This window comes from Desmodus rotundus, chromosome 7 (assembly GCF_022682495.2).
Source record: "Desmodus rotundus isolate HL8 chromosome 7, HLdesRot8A.1, whole genome shotgun sequence".
Classification (NCBI taxonomy): Eukaryota; Metazoa; Chordata; class Mammalia; order Chiroptera; family Phyllostomidae; genus Desmodus; species Desmodus rotundus.
The window spans coordinates 41,598,621-41,623,405 of record NC_071393.1 but is presented as its reverse complement, the minus strand read 5'-3'; the positions used below and the strand labels follow the sequence as shown (position 1 = coordinate 41,623,405).

General features: G+C 44.2%; 2 protein-coding genes across 2 annotated transcripts in view; one reads left to right on the top strand and one right to left on the bottom strand.

Annotated features, from left to right (window-relative positions):
* MDGA2 (MAM domain containing glycosylphosphatidylinositol anchor 2) overlaps positions 1-7,992 on the bottom strand; it is an 829,607-nt gene extending 821,615 nt beyond the window's left edge. The window contains exon 1 of the mRNA XM_024573956.3: positions 7,164-7,992. Coding sequence (XP_024429724.3) covers positions 7,164-7,440 — 277 coding nt within the window. The 5' untranslated portion in view covers positions 7,441-7,992. The remainder of the gene's footprint in view (positions 1-7,163) is intronic.
* LOC128781418 (uncharacterized) overlaps positions 7,581-24,785 on the top strand; it is a 29,398-nt gene continuing 12,193 nt past the window's right edge. The window contains exons 1-3 of the mRNA XM_053928956.1: positions 7,581-7,937; positions 7,987-8,332; positions 13,085-13,150. Coding sequence (XP_053784931.1) covers positions 7,581-7,937; positions 7,987-8,332; positions 13,085-13,150 — 769 coding nt within the window. The remainder of the gene's footprint in view (positions 7,938-7,986; positions 8,333-13,084; positions 13,151-24,785) is intronic.

The following is a 24,785-nucleotide window of genomic DNA, read 5'->3' as shown; positions in this document are numbered from 1 at the left end:
TTTTCACAAGAGCCTCCTCTTCTTCGGCAGGAAGTCTACCTGAGGTGAGGCAGGGACCCGATTTACAGTTCCACTCGGATGAATCAGAGAGAAAGCCCCCGTGCTTCTTCTGTGGCTCTCTGGCCTATTGCACCTGAGCCACACAATTACGGAGCGGGAAGGATGACCTGGCCCACTGGGACGACAGGCTCTATGTAAGAGTTCCTACATCCCCTCATCTTTCCGTTTCAGGAGACCAGAAAAATCTCCCTGAAGATGTCTTTCAGCAAACAACATCTTTTTCTTCCTTGGTTTGATGCACATGAGAAAAGTTCTAATTATCTCAAAATAAATTATTTTGCAGTTTTGCCATTACTTAAAGGGAAGATACACATCTCTGGCAACCTTTTCACGCTGGCATCTTATTTCTAACTTGCCTCTAGGAGGTTGCAGCTGCCTTTTGTGCTGTCCTTCAGGACTCTGGGAGACCCAGCTAGCTCCCAACCCGCCCTTCCTCTTCCAGACAGCCATGGTTCCCTTTCCACAGAATCGCTCAGTTATTTGCATCCCTCGCATTCTCCCCGTAACGAAGACATGAAATATGCTGCTTGCAGATATGGTGACATGTCACATACTTGACCCCATCTGCCAACCACAATACAGTCCTTAGTACAGTTCTGACTGGGGACAGCAAGAAACTGACGGCTCCTATTTTATGCAAAGTTGTAGAGGTAGCATACTAAAAAACGAAAACAGTGAGTTACATCATAACGTCTAATACCTTTCCTCCTACCAAAATGCCTTCAACTAATAAATTTATAGAATATGTGTAATAGCTAAAAATGCATATTCCTAATATTTGAAATCACCTTCTGTGATTGTAAACTCTTGGGAAATGTATAATTTTGAGTATGAACTGGAAACCATCTTTCTTACTGACTTTATCCAATGACATCCACAGGGAGTAAAATAAAGCGTTTTAAAAACCAAGATTAGAAGTGTCACAGTATCTTGGAAGATTATGACGAAACCAAAGAGCTTACCTAGGATCAGTACAAGGAAGTATAGTTAACAAAGAAAGTCAAACTGTACTGGTATAAAAGGAAAGTAACCGAGCGTGCACCAATAATGGAGCATGAGGGAACTTAGTAAGATGACAAAAAAAATATCCACCCAGTGAAAGTGCCTGGATTCTGGGGAAAAGAGTCATGAAATTTCTTCCTATAAAGAAATCTCACAAATAGCATAGGACCACCACCTGATGGCGTAATATAAAGCTTTGTGTCTTGAATGACATTTTAAATTCTCTTTTCACAACTTTACGATTTTTAAAGGGCCAAAAGTTTACTAATTGGATTTGAAAATAAAAATAGGATACAGTTTTCTATGAATGTAATCATTTATTCAGTCTGCTCGAAGTAATGGATTCACGTTGACAGTCATTGAGGCAAAGAAATAAAATTTCACATTGTGGGGCTTTTCCATTAATAGCAATTACAACAAAGCTGAAAAGGTTCACTTTTTCATACTGGAAGTGCATTCAATATAACACTTTGCTTGTCCTTCTAAAGTAGCCAAAAAGGAGAGTAAGATCTCCCTCACTTTAACTGGGACCTGACAGCACATTCCCTTAGTTCACTGCAGCAGCCAAAGAGCACCAGCCCTAGAGCTTGGCTCCAGGATCAGGAGGTGGAGCTGGCTGAGGGTCACAAGCCTTCACACCCCAGCTCTTCGAACACTCTTCCCAGCGCATGAGGGCCAGGCCAGAGAATGTGAGTGATGAACCACCTCTACACCTGGAAAGCAACCCAAGACCACAGTTCCCAACACTGCCTCGATGACATCCAAAATGACCTCATAATGTCCATGCTTAGTCACACCCCCATGAGCCCTATCCCAATCACATTAAAATACTAAGTGTCAATGAACACAGATTGTGTTTTTTCAGAAAAGTTTGCTCAGACCCTGCTTCCCCAAGAGGCTTAAGGTGATTCACTTTGTGAAACAAAAACTAAAATGTTTCAATATCAATAAGAGTCATAACCAGAGGCATAAAAATTAAGCCAAGGAATCAAGACCATGAAAATGTTTTCTTGGATTTCTTCTGAGACATCATTCCCCTGAGTTGCTTATCAGCTGAACCCTGGCAGTCTGACTTATCCTTTAGAAATGACTCCTTAGACTTACCGCTCAATCTGCTCAATCTAAAATACCTAATAACCCATGGAGAGTTCCCCAAGGACATACAGGACATGAGCAGTAGTACTGTCTAAAATGACCTTCCCACGTGGCATGAGAATTCTCAGTCACATGACCAGCAAGAACAACTTTGAATGGACAAAAAGAATCCCAAGATACAAAGGACTGCCCACTTCTTGTGATAGTGGCCAAGGTGGTGATGATGTGTGAGTGTGTGTGTGTGTGTGTGTGTACATGCAGGAACGGTTGGGTGAGGAGTGTGAAGAGACATAGGTAGAACTGATTGTCTTTGATAAAGTTTCAAACTGATTTTTTCAGCAACATTTTTAAAGTCATCTCCTCCTCTCCTTCCACAGGCTGACACCCTAAAGACATGATCGGTCGAAAGCATTGTCTGACTATAGGGTCTCTGCAACCTCAAACTGGGCAAAAATCATAACTCAGTGCATTTAGGATACCTTTGCTGTGAGGATGGAAACTTCCTGAGAGTGAGTGTAATGGTCAACTGACCTTCCAAAGCATCCTTTTCCTTTTGGGTCAATCTGTCCATCCAGATTCAACCCACTGAGAGCTGGAAATATTTTCCAGATCCCTCCTGTCTACCTCAATCTCCTGATTCCCAATCCCTCTGAGCCTTTGCTAACCAGCTACCGCCTGGTGTCAACTGTATGAGATTAATTGATAAAACCTGAATTGAGTGAATAGCGCTTGCTAATTCATCATACACATATGTTTAATAAGCTTATTCTATTTGTTGCCTCTAGTACATCTTGGAAGCTATTTAGAGACAGCATATTAACTATTTCAAGACACCACATCATTGGTTGATTTGGTTCCCATTAAAAACCGTTCAGACATGACCTTTACTTTGTTTTTCCTTTCAGTGAGGATTTGTCCTGTGTTAATACCATTATCATCTTTGATTAGTCTTGTTGGAAATTAAGTTTATGATGGGCCAGATGTAAAAATACAGTGTGTGGCAATGAAGTGATGTTTTCTCTTTCAGCAGGACAACTGAGAAGTTTATAGGAGATATGATTCTCAATAAGACAGTTAAACAGCTTACTACCACGGAATGACTCACAAAGAAAACCCCCCAACTTAGGAAAGTCCTTTGGATCCCTTAGCTCTAGGTACAGCCATGAGCAGACCCTTTATCTGGGTTTACACTATGAACCTCGATGCGCTGTTCAATCAGTGATCCTTAAGCCAATGGACTGGGGTGCAAGGAAAGGAGCAACGCCAAAAATGAATAGCAGATGATGTTTCCTTTCCAGTGATGTCCAATTGAGTGAAAATCAAATTAGAACACAATTTTAAAATCCCAAGAGTACTCTGAGGGAAAAAAAATGAATACAAATAACATTTTAAAATTCAGTAACTTACAAAAATTGATTTTTAAAACTATGCAAATATAGATATCACCAAATAGATGTTTTCCATCAGAATAGTTGACGTAGTTTCTAAGGAGGTCCACATTTTGGGGGTTGTTTTTGATGCTGCTCTACTATAAAGAATTTTTTGCAGTCTTTTCTATAAGTCTTTTCAAATAATTTTTATTATAGTAATGCCATGGAATATGTAAGGAATATATAAGAAATGTCATTTTTAAAAATATTTTAATGATATCAGAAGTATTAATGGAGGGTAGGCAGTCAGGTATAAATGAAAGGATAATGTCCCTTACTCAGCTGCCACACACACACAAATCTCAGCGATTATTCAGTCAGTCTGGTCGGCAATATCCCAAAATAAATGGCTGGAAGACCCTATGTCTATAGCACACCCTTCAGTAGTGCACATGGGTGCCAAGCTGATTGAGCACAACAGGAAGGAGATTACAGTAACTCAATACAACATAATCTGTACCTTGAAACATACGTTCTCAGTTCCTTTAAAAAATCTGAATGTCATGATCAGTTTTCCAGGCAAGATGTGGAAGAGTAAAGGGACTGACCAGCTATTTCAAAGAAGAAAGGTTACAGTGATATATGTGTAAATCATGTACATAACATTAGGCTGCAATGAAGTGATCTGCCTGAATTACCTACAACACAATTTTTATTTCCTCTTGGACCCAGCTACTAGGAAACAGTATTAAGAAACAATACTATGTTTTTGTGTACTATGAGTGGTTTTACATCTGGAAGTACAGGCAAATAAAGGGACACTGGATATAGACTTTAACGCTAGCAAAGTTCCCGTCTAGGTCTTTGAACTCTGTTTATGATTGCCATGCTTTTTTAAAAATATATATGTCATCTCTAATTTTCTTCATGTAAAATGTTCACAACACACTTTCTGATCTTACATTCACTCTTATGGCTATGTCATTTACAACTGACCAATGTTTTATAACTAAATAAAAATAAACCGTTCTCTTCCCCACAAATCCTTCCACAAATAAAAACAAAACTGCTGAGGTTAAGGAAAGTCAGGACTTACAAAGTCAAAGCCACGAACTCTGAAGTACATACTGGCGGTTCTCAGACTTGAGCACACGTCAGGACGACGGCCCAGGGCCACACACTCTGCGTTTCTTGTTTATAAGGTCTGGGAACAGAGAATTTCCACTTCTAATAAGGTCCCAGGTGAGGCTGATGCTGAGGATTCGGGGTTTCCACTTTGAGAACCTAACTTCTGTGGTATGTAAGACGTACTTGAAGAGCAATATATAAATACATTTTTCACCAACCTAATAGCTGGCATTTATAACCACCGGGGATGCTGATTAATGTTCACACAAAGCCGATTCTATTATTAGCCAAGTGACTAAAAGCAACATTAATATTAAAATTTTTTTTAAAAGGCTACCACCTCCATCACAACGACGGTTCAGCAACAGAGCTGCCTCCCTCTTCATCGTTAACCAACTCGGGCATAGGATTATTCTAATGCGATTGTTTTCTTCTTGTCTCCCTTCCTCAATCTCACCCTGTTCCACTACTCCACAGGAGACTTGCCAGGGCAAATAATCTGAATTACAACGAGTGACAGAAAACTGGAACCACGTCTTTCTAATCCAGAGCCCCAGGCAATCTTTCTCGCTTCTCATTACTCCCTTACACATGCACATGCAAACACACAATTAAAAAAGAAAAACTCCTTTTGCTGGGATCATGTGAGCCAATGGGAGAGAAATAAAGACTTGGACGTGGGATAAAAGCAATTCAGACTCTCCCACACCAAGGAACAGCTCCTGAGAAGGCTCTAACTCTAGCATTCCTCCATCCCTGGAATCATGGCCACTCTGGGCTGCTCAGGACACCAGAGTGTGGCAGGAGGCAGAAGAGCACTAAAGGAATTCCTGCTCTCCTGGAGGACCCACCTCCAACTGTCAAGTCTAGAAGGAAAGTAAGGTCTGCCTGGAGTCTTAGCATCTTTCTTACATACATACACACACACACACCACCACCTCCACCTCCACCACCACCACCACCACCACCACCACCACCAGGGAAGCTCCCTCCCATCTGGGAAGGAGGAAGTGGGAAGGGAGCAGAAATGAAGATGTTCAGAGGTGGTAGAAAGCAAAGGTTTCTTGATAGGAGACAAGGAGGGAACTCAAAAGACTCAAAAGGGGAGTGGCAGATGGAGAGCATGGGAGGCCCGGGATCGATACTGTGGGGGGGAGCGGAGGCCCTCCAGGTCCCTCCCCAGCATTTCTCAGTCCTGGGCAGAACACTGTGAAGATAGTAAAGGTCGGGTGTCCCCCGTTTTCTTCCCAAACGTCGACCCACTGTGCACTCTGTGGTCTCAGAGTTTGAGAACTCAAGGTCCCCCTTCTACCCAGCCCACTCCACAGTCGCAGTCAAGTCTAGCTAGGGTCTGCAGGAAAAGGTCCCGTATTTCCACTAACACTCCCTCTCCCCTGGGGGAGGGGGCAGCCATTGACCTAGCACTGCAGTGTTAGAATCCAAATCCCCGAGCGAGGCAGTGGGCAGTGGGCTGGATTTCCAGCACACATTCTCTGGATATTAGCCCTGGGGGAGCTGCGGGAGGGTTTTGGCCTGCGGTCCCCTCAAAGGCTGTTCTCCCGACCTCCTTACCAAATCTCGAGATCACAAAAGTTATTTTTCCTTTGTGGCACCGCCTGCTTGTCCCAGGAGAAGATGCACTTCAGCCAGTGCCTGGGTCTGTGCATGGATGCATCTTTCCGTCCCCAAAGCCAAGGGTGCCAGCTGCTGACAGGCAAAGGAACCTGGATTTGCTCTTTAGGACTTAAAAACACTCCCAATTAACAAACTCGCCCTTCTCCTGGTCCTTCCAGCCCAGACATGGGTTTTTCAGAGAACTGAGACTGTGTTCCAGTTCCAGTGAGCTGGTGTCCTGCCCCGAGCCGAGACGCGCCGACTGGACCATCCGTTCATTCATGCATTTGCTCATCCATTCACACAAACATGTTCCTTAATTGTGTCTGGCACGGAGAATCTTGCCTGCTATTTTCACCTCCCCAAGTAAGTGCTCATGGCAGTGGTTGGTGCAGAAGGCAACTCAACTGTCACCCCAGTTCCTGAGCTGGAAAATCAAGTCACAGAGGCATTCACACACAAAAAAAGAAAACGTGGGGAGAAGGGAGCCAGAAAGGGATGGGGAGCTCACTGGGGTCACATTCGAAGCCTCCCTTCGGGGGAAACCGCGGCACAGACGCGACGGCACAGGAGGAGCCAAATCATTATTAAATCAAAGACTGCTAGAGCTCGGGCCCCCAGCAGGGATAAATCAAATGCAAAACCAGGGTTCGCGGGAGTGCGATGCTGCCGGCTAGACCCAACTCCGAGCGAGAGCCGAGGCGCTGTGCAAGCGGCTTGCAGCCCAATCCGCAGCGCTCTCGGTGCCTCCTTATAGCTCCCAATAACGTGATGAAGTGTAAATCAAATGCTACGCCGGGAGGGGCCCGGAACGGCGCGAGTCGTGCATTTTCGCTCACCAGCCTATCTTGCCTAAGAATCACAAGGTCACGATAGCGTCGCAATTCCACTCACCGTACACTCCTTGGCCAGAGATTCCCTCCAGGAGGACTGTCAGCAGCCAAACGAGACCGTACACTAAATCCATCTTCACGTGAACATGAACATATCCAGCCCAGGGGGGAAGCAGCGGGACCTTCCGGAGGCCGGTAGCCAGGCGAGTGCGCTCCCCTCGCGCCCGGGCCGCGCCGAGGTGCCCGGGAACTGCTCGCCCAGGGAAGCGCCGTCCGTCCGTCCTTCCCCGGCGGCGGCCGTGAGCGGAGCGCAGGGGCCCCACACACCCCACACTCATGCACGCACCCACAGACACACACACTCTCCCACAACACAATAACCTGACACACGCTCACAGGCACGCCTCACTCACACCGAGCGCTGGAGAAATCGCAGACGCTGGGGAGGAGCAGGGTCGTGCAGGGAAGGGGAGCCGTGATGCGAAGTGTTCTCCCAGGGAGCGGGCTCGAGCTCCGCAGCGGCGGCAGCGGCGGCGGCGGCGGCGCGCTGGGCGGGCGCGGGCGAGGGGCCGGGGGTGCCGAGCGGTGCGAGCCTGGCGCGGACAGCCAAAGAGCAGGAAGTGGCCTCCGACTCGGGGTACGGAGCAGAGGCTTCCTCGCCTGGGTTCGCCTTTACAAAGTAACTCGCGAAGGTCCCCGGAGGAGCATCAAGCGGCGGCAGGGGCCCGCCCGCCCGCAGTCCGGAGCCCCCAGCCCTGCTGTCTTGCCTTCCCCCATTCCATCAGTTGCCATTGCAACGCCAATCCTGTTACTCGATACAGGCTCGCATCGCCGAGCAGGGAGAGGAGGAAGAGGAGGAGAAGGAAGAGGAGGAGTGGGACTAGGGGGACTGGGGTGGGAAGGAGGGGAGAGGAGGAGGAGGAGGAGGAGGAGGAGGAGGAGGGAGGAGGAGAGGAACCGACAGGGAGCGGAGTGCGCGTCTGGAGCTCTCCCGGGCACCAGACTCAGCCGCCGCCGCCACTGCCACCACCGCCGCTCTCCAAAATAGCCTTCGGCGCCCCGCCAGCGAAGAGGGGCCTCGGGCCGCCCGCACCAATTCCGGGAGCCCAGGGCAGAGTCCACGCACCGCCACTCGCGGAAGGCAGAAGCAGAGACCCGATCCGCACACAAGTCTACGCGTGCTCACCGGCACCGCGCGCGTCCTCTTCGCTCCCGCGCCGCCCCCGCCAGGTGGAGGGGTGGGGGCGACGGGGGCCCGCGGGAGTTTAGGCGAGGAAGCCGCAGAAGGGGTTCCCCGCCCGGGCTAACGTAGTGCTGGCGTCCGGAGGGGAACGCGCGAGCGGCCGCCCGGGGAAGACACCGGGCTGCGTGGCCTCCGCCCCGGCCCCAGCAGCGGCAGAGCTGCCCGGGCTGGACGCCGGCTGGGATCCCTGGGTGTGCGCGGGGGAGCGCGCGGCGGAGGCGGGGAGGAGGTGGAGGAGGGCGACGCCGGGTGCAGGCGGACGGGCTGCCGGGCTGCCGGAGGGGAAGGCTGTGTGTGGTCACGTTGTGCGCTGCGTGCGGGGCGCGCGAGCTGCGAGCCGCAGCCGGGCGACGTCAAAGCCGGCTGCGCGGCTGGGTCGCCTTCCTCCGCGCCGCTCCTCCTCCGCGGTGCCTGCCCGGGTCAGCCCCGGGCGCCCGTCCGTGCGGACTGCGCCCTGACGCCCCGGGAGGGCAGCGGCCCCGGCCCCGGACCCCCCCCCCCCCCCGCGATGCCGCCGGAGCCCTCCGCCGCCTCTCCCCGAGCTCCGCGGCGGCGGATGCCCGTGATTGTTCCCGAGGCCAGTGTTTGCGTTTGCTCGCGGAAGGGCCAGCGACCACCTGAGATCCGCGGTAATTACAGGACACACGGCTGTCTCCCCGCCGCCCAAGGTCTTACAGGATCCGTTCTGCTCTGCTAGAGGGCAGAACAGGCCACAGCACTTGAGAGCGGCTTAGTCTCTTCCCCATTTCTGTCCTTTTAAATGTAAATACGGTCATCACAGCGTCCGAGGCTCGTGGGCAGAAACACTAGGAGTTCAGAGCTCAGTTTAATATGCACTGTTCTCTTACTAAAGTTAACTGCTTTGAAAATCTTTTCTCTTTTGTGAAAAACAGTCTCACTGGGCAGAGGAGCTTAAGCAATTCATGGTTACAAAGGGATTCGAAAATGTAAAGCATCTTTAATTTTAAAAAGAACTAGCATAGAAATACTTGACCAGAAATTAATAGGGAAAAACTGCAAAAACAGTAGTGGTTTGTGATGTTTCTGTAACCACAATAATTGGAGCTTCCTGAGTGCAATCCACTTTGTTGGATATAGTCTTCATTAATTCCAACAGCATTGGTTAGGGAAATGATTAAAATAGCTAAAACGTGGATTTATACAGGTGTTACTAAAGTAATTGCCATGGGAAGTCTGGAGCATAGTATTCATTTATGAGCTTCCACAATAGATTGATACAACACCGCAGGTCCCTCTCCCCCTGCTACTTCAGCTGAGGGGAGGAGACTCCAAGCACTAGAGAATGAATAGTCCCCACTGTTTCCACTGAGGTCCTTTTCCTCACTTGAATGAATTATACATATTATTTTTATAGGGTGTGACCTAGTGCTTATCCTCTGGGTTTACGAGATAAGAGGAAGCAAGATTGTCGAGAGTCCCAAAGGACGACTCACACAGTGTTGAGAGCCCACCCCATCTTTATGAAATGCCACGGTCACAAAGATGGAATTGTCTCACTCTGGGAGCAAAACCCAACCTTCGTGGGGCATTTCTGAAATGTCTGAATGGGAGGGAGTGAAGCTCACTGACTGGCCACCTGTGGTGGTGGGGGCAGGGGTGGGGGGAGGCTGTCCTGTTTCTGGAGGTGTGTCTTTTAAAAACAGATCATTCCGGAATACTGCAGCACGGCAGCTTCCAGGGGCAGGAAACTGCAACTCCTCTCTCAGCTCACAGCGCGGAATGTATCTCGTCCACCAGGCGCTTCCATCCAGATTTTAGCTACTCATCTTCTGAAATAGTGCTTCACCTCCATGTGTATATTGTGCACTTTCGATTCTTATTTATGGAATCAGAGTTGTTGGGGTTTTTTAGGTGATTTCAGGGCCTTAAATTGAAATATTTGAGTACCCCCCCCAATCAGTGTACTACTTTGACAAAGCAATACGGACTAAATGAATATCCATAGCGGTGATGGCTCTCCGTAACCTTCAACGTGAGGGTGTAAGCTTCAGGAACAGGAACACAGAGCCTTTCTCTTCTATGTAGTGCACACTCTGTCTGGGAAGGAACCATACATCCATGGAGCTCTCTGCAGTTCCTGAGTGAGATATTTGGAGCTCATGGAGAACTTGGAGAACTGGTTATTTCACAGCTTATTTCAATAGAGGAAGCAGCCAGGTGTGTCTACTCTGGCCCAGACTTTATCCTGGATATTGGAAATTTAAAGACATAGATCGAATAGAATCCCTTCCTGTAGGAAGCACAATCTTGTGGACGGGGTACGTTGGTGACTGCATGCACCGCTACAACTCTTGACACAGTAAGTGCTATGGAAATAAAGTCCCTGGCAAAAAAAAAAAAAAAAAAAAAGGCAAAGTTTACATGCAACCATTAATTGCATGTAATATACAGCAGTAAGAATAAAAATTGCACTGCATTTAATATGTTTTTTCTTCCTATGAAAATACTGTATAGATTTCTTATAGGAACAATTGACCAGTTCATTCAACCAGTTTTCGTTGCCTGAAATTCAACATTTTTTAGACTGTCCTGACCAAGCAGGTGTGATGTATACAGCCGCACCTGAGCACTAGCTATTGAAGGCCTCCAGGTGGTGAGCCTGAGCTAAGGCTTAGAGAGAAGGTGAGAGATCCTTTATTAGAGAAGGAGAGGAGCTCTGGAAAGCAGGTCCAAAGGCTGTAATGCAGTCAGACCCAGGGCATTCTGGGTGGTCCAAGAAGAGCAGTTTCCCACAGGAGCAGTGTAAATAACTTTAAGGATCACCGGCTTCTTGGATTTTGCATAGTGAGTATGGATGTTGCATAGAACCCAAAGGAATCCCCCATTCCTTTATGGCCAGGGCCCACTCAAGAGTATTCTTCTGTCTTCCATGGGAGCAGCAATGGACACTTCACAGGATCGTGACAATTTAGGAGCTCTCCTGTGATAGCCCTACTTACCTTAATAACCTGTGATAGTTATATTGACTATAGTTTCATTTTAAATGTCTATCTCCATCCTTTGGTATGAGCATGGTGTTCCAACCTAGGTAGATGAAGAGATAAAATGTCATGGAGTGAGTTATGACTTGGCAAAAGATCCACCCAATGTGATCAGAGAGAAATGAGAAAAACTAGTAAGTCTGGTGATGTAACTGAGTGGGCAAAATCAGAGTATCAGTGGCAAATCTGTCCTTTCTTTCCAATCTAGCCCCTTCCTGCCTTTATATACTAGATATAACATATAACCAGGTGTTATATATTATGTATGGCTACTCCCTGTTCACCTGCTGGCTCTGTAAATCACGCTGACTCCCAAACACTACTCCCTTTCCAGTTTATAAAACCAAACAAGAACATAAAAATCATCAGTGGTATACAAGTAATCTCTCAAGAATTGTGCACCCTGACCCGTTGCCACATGCTTCCTCGTCTTGCTCTGTTCTTGGTCAAAGATTCCTGGCTCACATCACAGTTTACTGGAACTATAAGCCACGCTGAATCATTCCTTAGGTGGCTGCATACCTGGGCCCCTGGCCTACCTCTTTTATCCTGAGGCTATATCTATTTCTGATATTTCCAAAATCTATTAAGGGAAGCTCCATTATTCTATGGCCCAGACATGCACCTGAGACCCCAAACTATAACTCTCTCAACCTCTGCCCATTGGACCAGATCTCCTTAAAGATTGCCCAGGTCACAGTAAAGTTCGTTTAAACTCTAAAATGGAACAATTCCTGTAGGGTACACAGTCTCCTGCCCTGGTAAATTTTCTCTAGCCAAACGCCTGTCCATCTAGTTTTATTTCCTTCTACTTAGTAATAGCTTTCAGCACAAAGCTTAGAAGCCTAAGCAGCATCATGTAGAATCGGCTTTTTGAGATGATAGTGAGACATGATTTGCAGTCAAAGAAACTGAGTATAGCATTGGGGAATTCCAAGTGCTGTTGTTACTTTCCAGGGGACAGGTGTGTCTAGGGCGGGGGTGGGGACAATTGTTCAGAGGCAACAGAACCCAGACACTGGTGTTAAGTATGAAACAAGTGCTTTGTTTGGGGGAATAGGATTGTCCCTCAACAGGGCTTTAGGGAAACAAAACAGAGCAATGAGAAAGGCCACTGCTAATATTAGAAATAAGGAAGCACATCAGATCCCCATTGTATGGACTGAGGGATGTCAAGAAGAGGTATATGACTTGAGAAAGCCACGAAATACCTGACGAATCATCGCTGGAGGTAGGAAATTCAGGGTCCAAATGAAAAACAAGGGTCCCGGGAGAGACTGAATATATGGGTACTGTTTTGAGAAGTCAAAGTAATGTGTTACCAGATGATGGGGCTAAGGTCTCAGATATGCTTTGGCTGCCAACGAGGAGTCCAGACAAACTCAGAAACGGTAGAGGCGGAGGGAGAATACTGAGGCAGAGGCATCGTTGTTCTTGACACTCTATCTTCAGCTAAAAATAGCAAATTTCTCTGGGTTTTTCCTCATTTGGTAAAGAGCATTCCCTCTCATTGGTCCTCCTTTTAAGATAGGCAGGCTAGTCTGTAGTTCTAGACTTTCAGGATTTCGTGAACCACTCATACTTTCTCTACCGTTTGTCTCTTGAACACATAATGTTTTTTTTAAAAGCCTACCCTCAGGTACCATAGCCTTGGTAATTTTAGTAGCCCTGCCCTAGATTTATTCTTATTCTGGCATGTCTCCTTGAACTCTTATCATAATTCTGACTCTATTTCAGGAAAAGCCCAAAGCCGATTTGTTCCAGAACAGAAGATGTTCCATGCAGGACAGTGCAACGTAGTAGGTAAGTGTCTGAGCTTTGACAGCGGACTGCCTTGGGCTTGGATTGCTGATGTCACTGTGACCTTGACATTTTCCTTATCCATAAAGTGAAAAGAGCAAGAGGTTACTAGCAGTTTTATATAAAGTAATAAATGTAAGATACATAGCTTAGCACCTGGCAAATACTGCTCAAGTAATATATCATTATTATTCAGTATTTTTCTTATTTGTTATTTGTTGGCGAGCATTAGTTCATGGGGCTAATAACTTGAATGATTTCCATTTTGAGGTTAGCTGACAGCTGAGTGATTTTAGTTCTATAAGTATGATGAAGTGTTTTTTTCTGAATGCATTACTGCACTTGCTTTCATTCAAAGTTCATCTGTCCCATTTCTGTCCAGTCACATTGAGTTCTGAAGTTTTCCGTTTATCCGTTAATGGTTTGGCATTTCAGTACTTAGGAATAGCTTAATATCTTCTGAAAACTTGAAAATTTGAGAGTACCATTCTGCCTCAAGATTCTTTTTGAAAGTGCTACCTGCCTGGATGTACCTTCGGAGAGGGCTATAGCTTAACTATTAACACAGAGATGTTCCTGCTTGTCACTATGCTGATTTATTCTTTCAAAAACAGAAGAGTATGAACTGATGCTTACACTTTTAGGCGATTGATAGACTAGATTAAAGATCAACCTCAAAGTTGTATTAGAAATCGTGTGGTAGAAATATAAAGAAACCCTCTGTTTCTGACAAAGAAGTAATTTGATTAAGCCACAGATAACATAAAGAACTAGAAGAGAGTTGAACAAAAATTTTCCCCTAAGTTCTATATTTGGAGCAATTTAGAGATGTACACGTAATAGGAAATAAAGGAATGGAAATTTTGGTAATAATCAGGTTGTGTGTTCAAAATTTGTCATCACAACATATAATATAATATAAATGGAACTTTCAACATTCTCTGTAATTAAACTCAACCTGCTAACAAGCTACTCATATCAGCTAGTAGTTGGGAAAACTCAAGAAACCAGTTTCTTTTGTTGTTTAAAACTTAAGTCTTCTTTATGCAATTACCCAGTTTTTCATGGTTTCTGTCATATGTTGTTCTTGTCCTCACCCCATCTGTGGTTGGTTCATGTTTTGTCCTATGAGAATAAGGAGTGAGGTGTGTTCTTCTTTCATCCAGCATTGTTACCCTCCACTTGATCTTTGGGGGTCTGCCATGTACCTTCTGTGCCGTTACTGACATCTTCACCCATTGGCTCCAGGTGATAAGGATTCTGATCCTGCCTTATTCCACCCTCAGGCTTCTCCCAGGATTTTAGCCATTGAAACACTTCCCCATTCTCCTCTGGGACCACAAGGAGAGTGGGAATCTCTTACACACCATTCACATTGGAAACCAAATGGCTCTCTTTTCATTCTGTCTTTATCTGAACATACCATGTGTTGATATTTCTATTTCTTTGTAAAATTCCTGATCTGCACTCACGAAGGCATTTGCATCCAAGCATTAAGGCAAGATTCAAAACAACAAGCTCTCTGTGCCACAGAGGTCTAATTTGCTATTCCCCATGCAACCGCAACATAGGAGAGGGGAGCCCTCCTCGAGGACATGCATAACCCTGTCTTCCAACTCTGCTCTCGTTTTCCTTCTACACTCTCTGTTGGTTCCACCTCTCTAACCTACCACAAGCCTCCTGCTAGGCCAGGGGGCTGTTCACCTTCCTTCTGAAGGGAAAAATGAACCTCATTTAAATTTTGCATTCTCCCTACTATCAGGTTTATAGAAAGACTGCTGTGGTCTGAATCCCCCAAGCTAAAGCTGCATAATCTAAAGCCTGGGTCTGAGAGTTCCCCCAAAGACCTTATTCTCTCAAAGGCCTGACGTTCTTTTTTCCCCCTGTCTTCTTCCCCTTCCCTAAAGGGATGTTCAACTTAAAAAGGTATGGAACCCTAGGATAGCAAGAATTACAGGGAATCAGAACATTGAATATAGCCTCATATTTCAAATATTAGTTAGAGCAGTATAGCCCAACCTTCTATAAATAAGTTAGTAAGGGGGCAGGACCAGGTTCTGCCTTTTGGGGGTGGCCCAAGAAAGCAGAACACTTCGTGGAAGTTCAAAGCTCGAGAGCAGATCAAAAGGGGAGCCTGTTTGGTGGGGATGATGGAGAGATGGTGGGGTGGGAGTGTTTGCAGAGGGAATCAATGAGAAGAGTCTCTAAGGAGAAAGAAAAAATCCTGTAGGCAAAACATTTTGGAGAGGCAGGTATCCCAGCATACCACCAAACCGGTAAAGAAAATAGGAGCAGCCAAGAAAACATATTGTGGCTGAATCATCTGATGTGGGTTAACCAGCAACATAATTACAACAAGATAGATGAGGGGAGAGGAGGGAAGCGCAGGGAGCTGTACTGGGTTGGATAGTGTACCCCGACTGCCCTCCCAATTCATGTCCCTCCCAGAGTCTCAGAACGTGACCTTATTTGCAAATATGGCCCTAGCAGATGTTATTAGTTAAGAAGAGGTCTGCCCTGACTGGTGTGGCTCAGTGGACTGAGTGCTGGCCTGTGAGGCAAAGGGTCGCTGGTTTGATTCCCAGTCAGGGCACATGCCTGGGTTGCAGGCCAGGTCCCCAGTAGGGGGTGCATGAGAGGCAACCACACATTGATGTTTCTCTCCTTCTCTTTTTCCTCTCCCCTCTAAAAATAAATGAATAAATAAATAAGAAGAAGTCATACTGGGGTAAGGTGACTGATGTCCTTAAAAGAAAAGGAGAAGGCACGGAAGCAGACACACACAGGGGAAAGCACCATGGGACAAGAGAGGCAGAGACTGGAAAGATGCCTCTCCAAGTAAGGAATGCCAGGGATAGCTGCCCATACTGAGGGCCAAACAAAAGCAAAGAACAGATTCTCTCCTCATGCCTTCAGAGAGGACATGCCCCTGTTGACACCTTCATTTCAGACTTCTAGCTTCTATAAGTATAAAAGAATCAGTTTCTTTTCTTAAAAGCCACCCAGTTTGTGGTACTTTGTCACAGCAGCCCTAGGACACAGAGGAAGGAGCTCACACTTGTCTCCTGGGCACCAGTCTACACAAAGGCCATTTGGCTGGGAACTCAGAAACCCCTAGCCTCCAGGAAGTTTTCTTCTAAATCATTGTGGAATCATATTTCTCGAGCTTGGACAAATCGAATAACCTCAGCAGTGCATGATTTTCTACATTTGTAAAACATACTACTTACTCAGGAGAATATTGTGCAAGTTAAATGGAATATTGTTTGTTAAAACATAGGTGATTGTGCCCTTTCTCAGGAAACCAGAAAGTACAGGACAAGTGGACTTGAAAGACTTTTTGTCCTAAGTTCACTTTGATGCAGCTACTTCTCAGGTGGAGGTGGGAAACCTGAATGTGCAAGAGAAGAATCAGAGAAGTTTCCTGTGCTCAGAGTTCACCTGCAGCCATGGGAAGAACACCCCTCTGGGTACCATGAGCCTAGAAAAAAGAAATTTCTCATGTTTTCTCTTTCCTTTCTTCTTTAAACTCTCCTATGATCAGAAGAGGGGAATTTGCCTCTTCTTTCTGTCTATCCCCCTTAAATAGAACAACAGTTTTAAAATTTCATTTTTTCTGAATGTTTTAAACACAACCTATGATAAATATATTTTATATCATGACTCAGTACATGCATACACAAATACACGTTCAGAATGTATTTTTCTCATAAAGCCATTATCTATGCACATGTTAAATGTTTTGATGTGTTCTTTTCTATTCCATTCTATTTTTTCATATTATTTTATTTTCAAGAAAATATGATCTGACCACAGTGAATTGATTTCATAATTCCTTAATGGGTCAAGCATCATATTCAGTGCAAATGCCTGGCTTTGGACATGCAGAAGTATTGCTTTTTAAAAAAAAGGCAAATTCTCCATCTAAACAGCGTGAAGAGAACATGCACCCCACCTCTCTGGCCCTGACCACAGATCTCTTGGATAGGCCTTAGAATAACTATTACAGGCATATTTTGAAAGGCGTACTTCTCTAAATGTTTTGTACCCCCCTTTTTCTCATTCGACATAATGTGCCATCTTCCCATGGTTCTAAGTGATCATCTCCAACAACATTTTCTCATGATTGAATAACACCCCACTGTGTTGTTGCAATGTAATCATTTAACCAAGCTCCCTTTTTGGAGCATTTGCTTCATTTCAAAATTTGCATTCTAATGGTAGGAGACAGAATAATGAATAATAAACAAGCAAGCAAACAAGCAATAAAGATAATTTCAGGTTGCAATAAGTACTTTGAAAACGTGATGTGATACAATATGAAAGGTTTGGTGATTAGATTACATGATATCATCAGGAAAGGGATTTTGAGATGGACCTGAAAGACACCCATTTACAAGGCCCACCAGGTAAAGAGGTGAGGAGAGCTCTACAGCCAAAGGAAAAATCAATGGTTCTTGAAATTTAATGCATTACGGGAACAGGAAAAAGGCTTTTTGAGGAGTAGTTAGGGACCACCTCATGAAGAATCCAGTGTTTTATTCTCAGTAGAAGTGGACACCATAGAAAACTCAGAAAGATAGAGAAATGCATATACATATATTTCTAATGTATATATTATATAAATACATATGTATTACTTTTTTCATGTATCCTTTTAATGTCTATTTAAGATTTTATTTATTTTTAGAGAGAGGGGAAGAGAGGGAGAGAAACATTGATGTGCCAGAGATACATTGATAGATTGCCTCTCACCACCCCCCATCCCAAAACTGGGGACCTGGCTTGCAACCCAGACATGTGCCCTGACTGGGAATCGAACTGGTGACCTTTTGGTCCACAGGCTGGCACTCAAACCACTGAGCCACACCAGCTGGGGCTATATTTCTAATATATCTATACTTTAGAGAGAATGAATATCCCAAGAGAAAAAAAGGCTACAGTCAGCAGTATATTCAGTGTGGATATGAATCAATCTGTTTGCGCTCTGCCCATGTGAACTGAAAATAAATTAGAGTTAAGGATACAATTTACATACACTAAAGAACATGGATTATTTCCGAACTCATTTAGGTGTTTTCAATAATATTTCTAATAATATTTCATAGTTTTTGTGTATATCTTGTGTACTTTTATAAAATTATGCCTTATTACTATGAATGAGCAGTTTTTTAATTATGTTTTCTAAATAATTGTTGGTATGTAGGAAAGCTATTGCATTTCTGTGTACTCATTTGACAGTATTTCAGGTGAAATTGCATATGAGGTCTATTTTTCTCTTTCTCTGATTGTCTTGAGTTTATCAGCTAGTGAGCAATCATATAATCTGCTAATAATGGTAATTTTGATTGCTTCTTTCCAGTGCTGTGATTTTCTACTTCTCCCTTTTTGTGAGATTTCATTGGCAGAGACTTCCATTATAAATTGGAAAGCTTCTAGTATTTCACAGTTCAGAATGCTGTGGAGTGTTTGTTTCAAGTGGCTATGCAACTCTTAGTTTAATGAAAGGTTGGTTTGTGTTGTTGTTTCTGGCTGTTGGTGTTTTTCTCTGTTATTCTCCCTCCTTAATCTCAAATCTTCATGGCTAATGAATGTAGCCAAATGTCTTTATGGCATAATTTTATGATCACTTTAAACCTGGTTTTATTTTAATAATGTATTGGAGTTCTCCAGAGAAAGAGAACCCATAGGATAGAGATAGATATACATAAGAAGAGATTTGTTTTAGGAATTGATTCCTGTGACAATGGAGACCAAGAAGTCCCACAATCTGCTGACTACAAACAGGAGGACCAGGAGGGACAGGGGCATAATTCAGTCCAAGTCTGAAAACCTAAGGACCAGGGAAGTTGATGGGGCAAATTCAGTGTATCAGAACAAAACTAGACACCTGCCTGTTGCCACAGAAGCAAAACTCATGAGGCAGATGCTGGTGCAAAGAAAAAAGATTTTATTCAGGTGCTGGTTTGCATGACCTAGAAGAAAGGCAGACACTGTCTCAGGCACCATCTCTTTTTTCAGCCATGGAAAAAATCCAACCATGTCCTCAGCAAGACCAAGACAGAAGCCAGTGTCCAAAGTTCCTGCTCCATTTTAAAGTACAGTCCTTTGGAGCCTGAACGCAGCTGCTAAGTTGTTTTAGTCCCCATCCAGGTAGCTTAGCTTGTTCCCACTGCTCTCCATTTCAGGCTCTCTCCTGGAGCCTGCGGATGGATCCTGCATGGCCATGCAGCTGCTGGGGCCACATGGTCCTGCATTCCTGGGCGCGAGAGCACACAAACACTCTGGCATGTACATCACCAGATGGGCAAGAGCACATGCAAAAGAGGGTCCCTCCTAGAGGCTTTGGGCAACATGACTGCTATGGCCTCACAGCCGTGGATAGAATAAGCAAGTGCACTATGTGAGTGCAGGTCATGAGCGAGAGAGAGCTTCTTTGTTCCCCTGTGATTATATTAGCTTGAGCTTAGGATGGACCAGGTGCTTTCTCTCAAAAGTCTCAAAATGACTAATCGACTTCCAAAATTTCCGTGCACTTTGGGTGGGTCCACCCCCCAACCAATTCCTTCTTTCCCCAGTCTAGACTGACAGTACTCTTTGCTCTAGCACCTCTCCCTGCACCAATTTTGACTTCTATGGCATATTCCCTGCCTTTCCCTGGTATCACCCCCAATCTGGTATGGGGGGGGATGGGATTATTTTCCATCTAATTTTTTTGTTAGCTTTTCAGATGTTCAGTCTAAGAACCTCTCCACCACCCTCTTGGCTGATGGGGGAGACGCTCTGACTGACTGTTTTACAGGAACACCAGAACAAGTCCTAAGGCCCCAGAACCAGGTGCTCTAGTGTCCAAGAGCAGGAAAAGATGGCTGTCTCAGTTCAAACAAAGAATGCAAATTTAGGATTGCAGAAGTTGGTGGCCAAGTAGGTGGAAGCTGAGCTTACTTGCTTTTGCTTCCAACTCAGATTCTTGGCTGATCTTCTGGACAATCAATGGATCTTAGCTGATACAAAGTTTGTAAGCCAAGGAGTACAGAAGATGCTTCACAATTGGAGGTAAGAAGATTTGATAGGTTAAAGGGGAAATACCCCATACCTGGTACCTGCAGCTGCAGAGAGACTAGTCAGAAATTACAGCTTTGCATCTCCCTCCCCTCCCAGGGCAGGGAACCCCCAGACCCAGTCTCAGAGTGACTTGGGATGATATGCAAAGTTGGGGAGATCCAGGCTACACACACAGTGAGCAGCACATCCATATGTGCAGTGCCAAATGCCAACTGAGAGAGTTCCAGAGACAGAGAAGGACTCTTATCTCCCAAAAGGATCAGGGGCTGCACCTGGTTGCAGCCAGCCATGACCAGGAGAGACTTTGGGCTTTTGGAGGAGGGGTGTGAATCAGTGACTCAGTACTGTAGTGAGTGTGCCACAGAGAGACTTTTAAAAGGGGAGCTGAAGTGTGCTGGGCAGGGCCCCCAAGCCCAGCTGCCTTGACAGCAAAAGGACAAGATTGAAAGTAGGCTTGCTCCCACTGAGTACAGGTGGGAAGATAGATCAGACAGTTACACAACAAGAAGATTTCTAAGCTTCATCCCGGCATGGCTCTCAGGCCAGGAGAGTTAGGAACTATATCTACCATGAGGACAGTGGGCTGGGAACTGGATGGGCAGGAGTTGAGCACTTGAGATTACTTATAGCCAGGACGATCCTCCTTCCCTGGCAGAATTCAAACCTCTAGGAAGCCAAGGACACACCCAGCCCCCACCTCCTGCAGGACTGCAAGCACTGCATCTAACAGGGAGGCTCTATAGAACAGGCAGGACAGGCTCAAGAACCCTCTGCAGGGTGCATATCTGCAGGAGAAAGGAAGAGAAATGCCAAAAGGGCCCATTTTGTACCTCTCTCAGGGAGACAAAATACACTAGTACCTAGGGCCCTATTCCACTGAGTCCAGCAAGGCAGGGAGATCAGAAATCCGTGCAGCAAGGGGGAATCAGGGCCCTGCCCAGCCTCAGCTCATGCACAGAGCTGCCATCAGCACCAAGCAGGAAACAGATGACCCTCTCACAGAGATTGGCCCCTCCCTTGAAACAGACAGCTGGTTCATCAGGAACTATACATTATTGGATAAGCTGGGACAGACCAAGATGGGTACAGGAGCAGGGGGAACACACCCAGAATTTCCCCAGAAGACTGAATAGTGCCTCGCAGGGGAGACCCAGGGCCCCACCTCTCCAACACACTATAAACCCCCTCTAGAGGCAGGAGAAGGTGATACATGCAATGCTGCCAGAAATTGGATGACTCACCCCTAGGCTTTGAGCTGATAAAAAGCCAGAGGTGAATCCAGAAGAAGACAGAAGGCAAACACCAAACTCTGCTGAGATGAATTCCACCACATTCTTCAGAATTTGTGTTATTTTTAACTCTTGCATAGCCTTTCAACAATTTCTTTTTCTTCAATTGTATTCCAACTAATTCATTATTTTTATCTCTTATTTTTCATCCTTTTTTTTTAGATTTTTATGTTTTCTTATTTTGTTTTTATTTCAAATCTCACATTTCACCCTTCCTTTGGCTTATTCCATTTTGCTTTCTTCCTTCCCTTTCTTACTTTTGCTTTAAATTTTATTTTCCCCTTTCTACACCCTGTTCCTCTTCTTTACTCTTACTGTTTCTCCAGAAGACTCCCATTATCCTCTGAAAATCAATTTTCATTACTCTAGCCAGCTCACATTCTTTTTTCTTTCTTATAATATTTTTTATTTGCTTTCCACATTTATTAATTGTTGCTTATTTACTGTGGATATTGCAATTGTTTCTGTTTTTCTTCAATTTTGTTCCTATTTGTTCACTATATAAATAAATTTTTACTTCAAATCTCATAGGTTACTCTCCCCCTGTCTTACTACATTTTGCTTACTTCCTGCCCTTGCTTATTTGAGTTTGGAATTTTATTTATTCCTTCTCTTAGTCTGGAGTCCATTCCATACTCTTACTATTTCTCTTCCCTCTATCCTCTCAAAGTCTGTAGATATCTCATTTCTCTTTTCTCTTTGTGTTAATATTCTTATTTTCTTTCTACCTTTAATCTTTGCTCATCTGTCTTTGTTACTGACCCTGTTGTGGTTTTTCTCTAATTTTGTTCCTTTTGGTTCACTATTTTTTTAATTTTATTTCAAACCCTATGTTATATGTTCCCTTTTCTTACTCCATTTTGTTAGTCACCTTCCCTTCTTACTTATGTTTAAAATTCTATTTTCTTTGTTTCTTTGCCTTGTTTCTATTCCCTACTCTTAGTATTTCTCATTTTTGTCCCTGTCAAAATCATTTTTCTCTCCTTTAGTCATCTCATATTATGTTTTCCTATCTTGTAATATTTTTAATCTCTTTCCACCTTTACGAGTCTTTGCTCAGTTGTTGTTGATATTGCTGATGTGGTAGGGTGGCATTTTTGCTGGTGTGGGTTTGGTTTTCTGGGTAGTTTTCCTCTGTTCTGCCAGCACCTGCACAACAGCACAGAAGATGTGGTGGGGGTTGTGACTCTAAAGTCAACTAGCCAGAGAGGAAAATACACCAACACATAAGCCATCAATAATGAAGCCCAAGAATAAGAGGGCCAACATAAACTGAATTAAAGGCATCCCTAGAGAATCCAAGTCAGGTAATCAAAGAGATGCACCACTGACTCCCACAGAACTCCTGCTACAGAAGGCCACCCCATGAAGAAATGCAGGCAAAACAGAGCATTCTGAGATGCAGAAACAAAAGAAGAATCACCTAAAATAAGGAGACAATCCCCAATTGAAAGGAAAGAAGGAATCTCCAGGAAAAGAGCTAAATGAATTTGAGGCAATCAATCAATCAAACACAGAGTTCAAAATAATGGTTATAAGGATGCTCAAGGAATTCAGAACTACAAGGAACTTTATGGGAGCTACAAGGAACTTATTGGGAACTACAGAAGCATGAAAAAGGACATAGAAACTATGAATAAGAACCAGGGGAAAATGAAGAATACAATATCAGAAATGAAGAATATAGTAAGAGAACTTAAAATCAAGCTAGGTGAAGCAGAGGAGCGAATCAATGGTCTGGAGGACAAGGTAGAAATAAAACACCCAATCAGAGCAACAAAATGAAAAACAGCCTCAAATAGAATGAAAATAGTTTAAAGGAGCTTCAGGACAACGTGAAACATAATAACATTTGCATCAAAGCAACACCAGAAGAAGAAAAGGAGCAAGGGATAGAAAACCTCTTTGAAAAAATAATGACAGAAAACTTCCCTAACTTGGTGAAGGAAATGGCCATGGAAGTTCAAGAAGCACAGAGGGTACCAATCAAGATGAACCCAAAGAGGCCCACTCCAAGACACATCATGATTAAAATGACAAAATTTAAAGACAAAGAGAGAATTTTAAAGGCAGTACAGGAGAAACAGCTAGTAACATAAAGGGCACTCCAATAAAGCTATCAGCTGATTTCTCAACAGAAACACTACAAGTCAGAAGGAATTGGCATGAAATATTCCAAGTAATGAAAAGCAAGGACCTACAGCCACGACTACTCTATCCAGCAAGGCTCTCATTTAAAAAGGAAGGTGAAATAAAGAGCTTCCCAGACAAAAGAAGGCCAAAAGAACACATGTCCACCAGGCCAGCACTGCAAGAGAAGCTAAAGGGACTGCTTTCGGAAGAAGAACAAATATAGACAGATAGAAAGAGGAACACAGTTATAAAGGGAAAATGTCAATATACAAGTACCTATCAATACTAAACAATGTGAATGGATTAAATGCCCCAGTCAAAAGGCACAGGGTACCTGAGTGGGTAAGAAAACAGGACCCACATATATGCTGGCTACAAGAGACCCATCTCAGAATAAAAGATCTACACAGACTGAAAATGAGGGGATGGAAAAAATTATTCCAAGTATATGGACATGAAAAACAGGCTGAGGTAGCAATACTTATATCAGACAATATAGATTTCAAACAAAGGCCATAACAAGAGACAAAAATGGTCATTACATAATACTTAAATTAGTGGTTCAACAAGAGGACATAAACCTTGTAAATATATAAGCACCAAACTTTGGAGCACCTAACTACATAAGGAAAATCTTGGAGGGCTTTAAGAAGGAGATCAACAGCAATAAGCTCATTGTAGGGAATTTTAACAGCCCTCAGTCAATAATGGATAGATCTTCCAAACAAAGAATCAACAAAGATATTGTGGCATTGAACAACTCTAGGTCAAATGGACTTAATTGATATTTACAGAACATTTCACCCAAAACAAGCAAAGTATACCTTCTTTTCAAATGTATATGGATCATTTTCAAAGATAGACCACATGGTATGACACAAAATAAATTCCAAGAAATTGAAGAAAATTGAAATTGTATCAAGTATATTCTCATGTCACCTCAGCTTGAAACTAGATACAAACCTCAAGGAAAAAACTCAAAAATATCTAAATACATAGAGACCAAATAACATGTTATTAAATCATTATTAATCATTATGGATTAATAATGAGATCAAGAGAGAAACCAAAAAGTATCTGGAAAAAAATGAAAATGAACACAAAACAACCCAAAACCTAAGGGACCCAGCAAAGGCAATCCTGAGAGGGAT